The sequence below is a fragment of the Pteropus alecto genome, unplaced genomic scaffold (genome assembly GCF_000325575.1).
Source record: "Pteropus alecto unplaced genomic scaffold, ASM32557v1 scaffold5, whole genome shotgun sequence".
NCBI lineage: Eukaryota > Metazoa > Chordata > Mammalia > Chiroptera > Pteropodidae > Pteropus > Pteropus alecto.
In genome coordinates, this window is record NW_006441953.1 from 31,055,618 (window position 1) to 31,063,483 (window position 7,866).

The 7,866-nt window shown below is 57.3% G+C and overlaps 1 protein-coding gene across 9 annotated transcripts in view; it reads right to left on the bottom strand.

Moving 5' to 3' along the window:
- The window catches only part of AFAP1 (actin filament associated protein 1), a 102,081-nt gene that overhangs the window by 26,483 nt on the left and 67,732 nt on the right, over positions 1-7,866 (bottom strand). For all 9 annotated transcript variants that reach the window (XM_015595015.2, XM_006919015.3, XM_015595014.1 and 6 more), the window contains one exon: positions 5,670-5,819. In XM_015595015.2, coding sequence (XP_015450501.1) covers positions 5,670-5,819 — 150 coding nt within the window. The remainder of the gene's footprint in view (positions 1-5,669; positions 5,820-7,866) is intronic.

The following is a 7,866-nucleotide window of genomic DNA, read 5'->3' on the forward strand; positions in this document are numbered from 1 at the left end:
TGAGAGTCAAAGGTGGCAGATACAGAGCTGTTATTCTGAATACAGCTGTGGGCCTCACATTCTGCCGTTCGTTCTGTAAATCGCTATTTGTAAATGACGTAGTTCTGATACGCTTACTCTAAAAAAAGAAAGCTCTACTTAATTGCACACGGTCAACTATAATATCTGAGTAATTGCAATTAGAACTATTTAATGTCTATGATTGTGGTGCCATCTGTGAGGAAGGAATCAGGCTGAGGTCCCAGCTCTTTGGACTTTGGTGAAATGACCGCTCACCACACCCACCATTAAGTATTCTGTGAGCACGACGACACAGTGGCTGAGACAAACGTGACAGCACACGTACACGGGCCGGAGGACACGGAACCACCCCCGAGCACCGTGATCTGCGGGACGCACGCAAGAACAAGCTTCACAAAGACGTGCTGCGCTAGGCACTGACAGAGGCTGCAGTTAGGGCTGGCCGCAGGGATGCCCAAGTGTGACCTGACGTGGTTCCACGGTGAGGCGCCCCTCCGTGGGCCCTGAGGGGTAGGGGGTCCCCAGGCCTGGAGAAGGAAGGAGGCCTGGCCGCGGAAACCGAGACTCGAAGCATCTGGGGACCGGGCCATGGCAATGCTTGGGATCTGTCGTAGGAAGCGGGCCTCTGATGCAGGAGGTGACGGCACTGAGCCGGGCAGTGAGATGTGGCAATGTTCTCCGAGGACCTGAGGCCGCAGGTGGGCCTGGCGGCGGGCTGCCTGCTCACAGGTAACAGGGGCGGCCCCCTTTCACACTCACAAAGGAATTCTAACCCCAGAATTCAACGCCTGGTGCACTGGGTGCAGGTGCAGAGGTCGGAGGACACCCCGCTAACAAGGGGTGACGCGTTCCTGACGAGCGGAAGGTGCTCGCATATTTCCCCCCCTGACCAAATCTGGCCTAGTCGCCAAGTGCCACGAACTTCCTGACACGTGAGTCACGGAAGGAGTGATTCTATTGGACAGAGTCCCATATTACGTAGAGCAGGACTTCGCATGAAGCTGCCACATTTTAACGCCTCCCTCAGATTTGTTTACAGTTCCCACAGGGAAACGCAAGAGAATCGCGCTGGGTAACAGGCCCGTTTCTATAAACAGTCCCCTCCAGGCGCCGCCCACACGTGGCAGCTGCCTCCGCTGCCCGGTGCACCGCCCTCCGCTCTCCTCAGGAAGGGGTGGCCTGAAATCCCGATTTCCTGGGTAGGGAACAGGAACGTGGGGGGTCGCACAGGCAAATGCCGCAGCCCCATCTAAGGAGTGTGCAATCAGAGCTTGGTCCCCTTGTCCCCTCACATTCTCCGAGCCCAACAGCGCCAGTCTGGCTGAGGGAACCCGTGTGACTCAGGAGGGCCCCGTGACCCCATCAACATTTCTGCTGGTGCACGCTCCCACCGCCAGGTGGCGCCAAAGAGCAACCAGGCCAAGGGCTCGGGCCACTGGGGTCCCAGGCCTGCCCTGGTCGCTTCAGTGGGTTATAAGGGCAACGCCACGTGTTACTTTTCAGATCCTACTTATCATGTTATGGTGGGATGGTACTGTGTCTAAATGATTTGGAAATTTTGGTTTGATTTTTTGAGATTATTTTTGCTCGGAATTGTACAGAAAAACTAAGCTTTCTTGCAAAACCACGGTGAGAGGCTCCTCAGAACTACAAACGAACGCTATAGGACAGATGAAACTGACAGAGCACCGAAGGCAGGCGACAGACTCCGTGCTCTGCTCAGCTGCTGGGGCGCTGGCGTCTCTGGGCTCGGGGCGGGGTGGCTGCAGGAGGGCCGGCAGGGGCCGCCCGGCAGGAGTGGGGGGCGGGTGCCCGCTTTTCTTCTCTCCAGGATGGGACACAGAGGTGTCTACTGGGGAGGCTATCGCTGGGTCACCTTGGAGAGGGCGTTCGCCCGGCCTAACTGCCGGTTTTACCTTCGCGAGTCTTGGTTTACAAGCGGCTGAGAGGAGCAGGCCCTGGGGAGGGGTGTCCAAGCGGCAGCAGAGGGTACGGCAGGGCGGGGCGGGGGGACGGCCGATGTCGACAGGCTGCCGACAGCTGGGCCTGGGCCTGGGCCTGCCGACGCCGAAGCCTTTGCCTTCTCATCTTTGGCACGTGTCCTCCAACAGGCACATGTGCCAGGGAACTCACGGGCCAAACCCCAAGAACGCTTTCCTCCCCCCCAATCCAGTGTCACCTGACCTGTGGCGGGCTGGAGCATGACAGAAAGTGAGGAGAGTAGAACCTTCTCGTACGTCCACTAAAAAATCCTATTGTCGAAGACTCCGCAAAGTCACAGAACATCAGTGCCGGGAGAGATCCAGAAGCACGCAGTAAGTTCATCCAGTAAGTCCGGTCATCCTGACCCACGAGGCCTCCTGCCTAGCGGCCTGGGCGGCTCTTCCTTTTCTCTCGGCTTCTGGATTTCTTACGATCTGTGCCTCTCACCTGGCACTGCCCTCACGCTGTCTTGCACACGTCTGCTATGCTTAGTGATTTTTAAAAAGCACATCCGGTAAGTAAATAAATGATAATGGCAGCTCCATTTACTGAGTGCAAATTACAAGGTAAACGCTGAGTTTAGCGTTTCACGTATTTTATCTTAAACTCTTACGAAAACAAAGTCATTTCAGTATTGGGCCCATTTCACAGACGAAGAGCCTGAGGCTCAGAGAGGTCGCGTAAGTTGCTTAAGGTAATTCATTCGGTCAGCAAGCATTTTCCAAGTTGCCATCATCCGCCAGACTCTGTGCTGGGGACACGACTGGTGAGCGAACTGGACCTGAATCTGAATCCAGTCACACAGGAGAAAACGCTGGAACGTGAAGTCAGGACAAGACTGTGAGAGGCCCCGAAACGAGCAGCGAAAGAGCCTTAGAAAAAAAAAAGCACAGGATGATACGACCAGTCTACGGTTCCCAACTCCCGTCAGTGGCCTGGAGGGACATACAGCAGGAGGTGGCCGGTCGAGAGGCCTGTGTGCGAGCCCGGACAGCAGACAGCGTTCGTGACAGGCTTGTCCCGAAAAGAACAGCTCAATTCATGCAGTGGCGATGGTCTGGGAGTTGGAAGCAAACGAAAGGCCCTCTGCTCAGGAGCGCGCACGGCTCAGAAGTCTCAGCCACGTGGCTGTACGTGGAGCTGAACGCGTCACTCTGCAAGCCTCGGAGAAGAGTGAGGCACGGGGTGGCGGCAAGTCCCACCGAGGGGCTGGCTGGGCTGACTGGGTGGCCCTGTGGCACTCGGCCCCCTCCCCTCACCTGTGGGAGCACCTGAAGGAAACCGTCTTCTGCCCTACCCCCCAGCATTTTTGTCACATACCCAGAGCCCAGGCTGCACGTCACGGAAGAGCCGGGATCAGAACTCGGCTCTCCCGCGCTCCCGGCTGCTCCCCGCAGCCGCGGGACCCAGCTGGGCAGGCTCGGCGCCCTGGGCCTTAGTCCCGCTGCCCCCTCTGCCTCAGACTGCGGCTGTACCGAAATAACCGAGGGCCATCATTTCTCCCTTTCTTCCTCTCCTGACCCTTCCTGTCTCCTCGCCCTAGCAAAGAAGGAGGTGCCAATTTTAAAATTTGTGGACAGAGGACGTTCTCTTAACAGCAGCAAAAGATGTCCTCTAAGCACGGGACAGACGCCCGCGCGCGATAAGCACAGGCTGCAGACGCGCCATCCTGCTCCGAGTGAGCGACCGTGTATGCCAGAGCACGCCCGGCGGCGGGTTCACTGCGGCGTCTCGTCACCGACACAAGCGAAGTGGTCTGAGAGGCGTCATGAGCGGGGGGCGTTTTGGGGGACAGTAGGAAGACAGAGAAGGCGTGGGCCACGAGGAACAGGCAGAGCTGGGTCAGCAGGCCTGGCTGTGCGCCCAGCGGGCTGTGGGGCTCGGAGCGAGTTGCACGCCCCTCTGGGCTCGGTGTTCTCGTTGGTGAGACGAGGCACCTGGACCGCAGCCTCTAAGTCACCTTCTGGACGAACGTTTTCATGAAAGGATGTCTGTTTCCTCCACTGCTCAAGAAAGAAGCAGTTGCTTTGGGGGGCTAATTCCCTCTTTCCATCTGTGACCCTAGCTCCCACCTCCTCTGCGGGGCAGGCACACGAGGGGGCGCGCCCCAGGACCGAGGGCTGTGTGCAGCTTCGACAGCGCCCGAGGCCAGGGCAAAGCGCCAGGCGTCCGCGCATCACGCCTCCCCGTCCGCCCTCTGCCCCGGACCCTGCCCCGCCGCCCGGATGCCAGCAGGTGGTCGCTCCCTCCTTCCGTGCACGCGGGGATGGAGGGCAGTGGAAAAAACATGTCGGCCCGCTTCTGTGACCCGACTGCCACTCGACGAGGACAGCTCGGGGACCTCTGAGTGCACGAATCTCCCGGCCCTTGGTCCTCTGATGTCATTGCTTTGCCTCCTAACTCAACGCGCAGGCAGCCGCTTCTGTGGGAGCCTGTCGTGCAACTTCTCAGAATCACAACGTGAAAGCCAGAGGGAGCGGAGCACCGACCTTGTCCCCCCGCAGGACCCTGTCCCCCGCAGGATGCCCTGAGCCTGGCTCTCCAGCCCCTCCTGCCCGCGCCCTGGCACCTGCCCCTCCCTCACCCCAGCGCCCATTCGCCGTACTGTCCTTTCGGCACGAGCTCACACGCCGGGACCTGGTGTCCGCTGAACAAACTCCTCTCTCTGCGTGTGGCCCGGCTTAGGCAGCAGCTAAACGGCACATTTCTGGGTGTCAGTACCCTGAGCGGAACGGATGGTCAATAGGAGAGAGGATGAGAGAGCGGGAAACAGACAGACTCCACGAATAAAAGGAGCTGCGCACACGCGCTGACGGAGAGCGGAGCGCGCGGCGGGGACGGAGAGCGGAGCGCGCGGCGGGGACGCACAAGGAACTACAGCTCGGTCTTGACGTCTTCGAGAAGGGTAGACGCCCATCATTCAGCTTCTCATCTTTTTCTCCTTAAAAGAGTTGCCTGGTTCTTCCAAACTTGGTTGCTTAGGAAACATTACTTTGTAAAACCTCACTTGTGCACAGACGGTGTCCCTGACTGTCCCTCCATCTCACTTGGGTGCCTGTCAGACGCCCTCGCTGCCTGCAGAGGAGTTAGTTACCTGTCCACCTCTGCGATCACCTGCGTCAGGCCCATCCTCTGAGACCAGCCTGGAAGCCCCGGGAGGGCGGGGGCTGTCCTGGCCACCACCGCCCGCCACGCACTAGCTCGGTCCCGACAAACAGCAGCTGCCCGGAAAATCCTCACAGGAGGAGGATGGACCAGGGAGACGGTCCACAGGTGGCCTGGGTTTGAAACTGAAGTCTGGGAAGTGGAACATTACAGGAAAGCTCGGTTGTATTACTTCGGCCCAAGGGAAAGGACTGATCTCAATCCTAAGTGCCTGACCTCGTGGGCCGACAGCCCGCGCACACCTTCCAGTCTAAAAACGCCGAAGAGGAATTTGAGAACTTCACGGATCAAAGAGAGGTTTTGTTTTTCATCTTGAGAACCTAAGAGATCATCTCAAACCTCCGCAAAGTCTTTTATAAATGAGCAGTAAAAACGCAAAACACTCCCCCCAATTCAGATGATCACGGGCCTCATCGAGAGCCCGAACGAAGCCGTGGTGCAGGCGGCCCCGGGGGACAGCGGCCTCGCGCACCGCCCCTCCAGGCGGGCCTTCGCCTTACCGCAGGTGGGGACGTCCTCCTCGGCTGAGGAGGTCTGCTCGTCTGTCGACGGCTTTTTTTTTCCCAGACCGATGATCTTGGTGATTTTCTTCCCGGTGACTTTAGACACGGTTCCCTTGCTCTCTGATTTGGAACTTTTTTTCCTCTTAACTGTCAAGAATAATGACAATAAAAAAGCATGTTTTAATTGTAGACTTTAACTGGAAACACAGCAAAATAAAGCATTAAGTTGCGGCCAATTTTCCGTCCCTCCATTTTTCCTTATTGAGCACCTGCTACACGGCAGCTACCGGCACACGGGTTAACATCGTGGGAATATTTACTCGCCGCGTCTACTGACGGCTGCCACGCAGGATTAACTCTTAACCACGTGCAGTGCCAGTCAGGACAAGCGAGGCTTCCACATGGACGGGCACTAGGACCTTGCCTCCCTTTCCTGACGTCAATGGCTGTGTCGGGGGACAGCTTACCAATCTCCCCAAAGCGCACTGCACCGGTTTATTAAATGCTGGGGTCGTCGCCTTACGAGGAGACAGGAGTCTTAGTCATCCCCTGTGGCTCTGACCGCGTGGGGTCTGGACTGTGTCCACGTTCAGTCAGGAGGCTGCGTGCCAGAGCTGCGTGCGTCCAGCACTTTCTCTGAGTGGCCAGCGCTCTGTCTGAGCCACGACAGCTAGGACAAAGGGACCTGTGCGGAAACTTCTCAGCTACAAACTGGTCAAGAGGCGGGGCGAGGACGAAATCTGAGAGAGAAGCCAGAACGCACTGCGACGATTCGCTTCCTTCAGGAGCTGTTTACTGTCGACGACACGCGAAGCACCGTGCCGGGCAAAAAAAAAAGTTTGAACCAAGGTCACCTTTACGAAGTACAGAAGGCTGCTCTTATAAACAAATGAATAAATAGATAAATAACAGAACGTCCGATACAGGTGAACTCACTCACACGCGCGTCCACACGTTCGCTCCGCAGGACCTCACTTTACGCGGGGACCCCGGAGATGAAACGGGAAACAGGACCTCACTTTACGCGGGGGCCCGGGAGAAGAAATGGGAAACAAGGAGAGTCCGACCGAGGCAACGCCCGCCGCGCCTCGACATCTGGCAGGACCCTAAGACGGCTCCACGTCAGGGCGAATCTCAGAGACAGCCTTCCGGGCTCTGATGACACACCCTGTGCCCGGCGGGCGACAGACCGTACTTCCGATGGGGAGGACTAAAAATACCCTCAGAATCGACGGAGTTACAGTCACCAGGCAAAAGCGGAGACCGTGGCCTGCTGGAGTGAACCCTGTAATATCACAGTCGCCCACATTACTTGGGTTCCGAGACTCTTAGCGGCCCGAGCGGCTATGTGCTTTATGGTGACCGCATTTCAGAGCGGGGACGCCTGGTCCACGCTAAGGGCGGAGTGCAGGTTGGCGGGCTGGGCAGCTGCTCGCCCGGGAAACTGCGGTGGCAGCTTCGAGCACAGTGGCTGTCGGGCTGTGCATGGCCAAGCCCCTCCCCGCCACCCACGGGTCCCACCCCTCGTCAGCCCACACGCTGTGCAGGAAATCACGTGCTGACACATCGGACACAGGACTTGTATTCGGAACACAGAAAAAAACTCTCAGATGTCAAGGATAAGAGCAAATGATTCAATAAAAACAAGGGCAAAAGATTTGAATAGGCATTTCACGAAAGAGGGTACCAGGATGGCAAAGAAGCACGTTTTAAAATGGTGAACTTTGTTCGTCATTAGGAAAACACACGTGAAAGCCACAATACACAGCGCTACGTATCTATTCGAACGGCCAACGTGAAACAAACACCACGACACAAAGCGAAGATGACAACCCGAGGCTGTCGCGGGTGCGTCTGACCGAGGAATCCCGCTCCCAGGCACCTAAGCAAGAGAGATGAAAATGTGTTCACGCAAAAACCGGACTCCTGTGGACGTCTACACAGCTAAAGTCACAACCCCTCAAAGGCGCAGACAGCCCAGGCGTTCTTTGGTGGGTGGCGGATGAGCTGACTGTGTGTCCACACGCCAACGCCCTGCGGCCACGTAAAGGAGCAGATTGCTGAGCAGGCCGCTGCATGGACGCATCTCACGTTCAGGACCTTAGTCAAAGCAGCCAGACCCAGGGGCTACTGACTGTCTGTCTCCCGTTACAGGATGCTTTGGTGATGGACAGAAAACAGACCAGACGCTAAC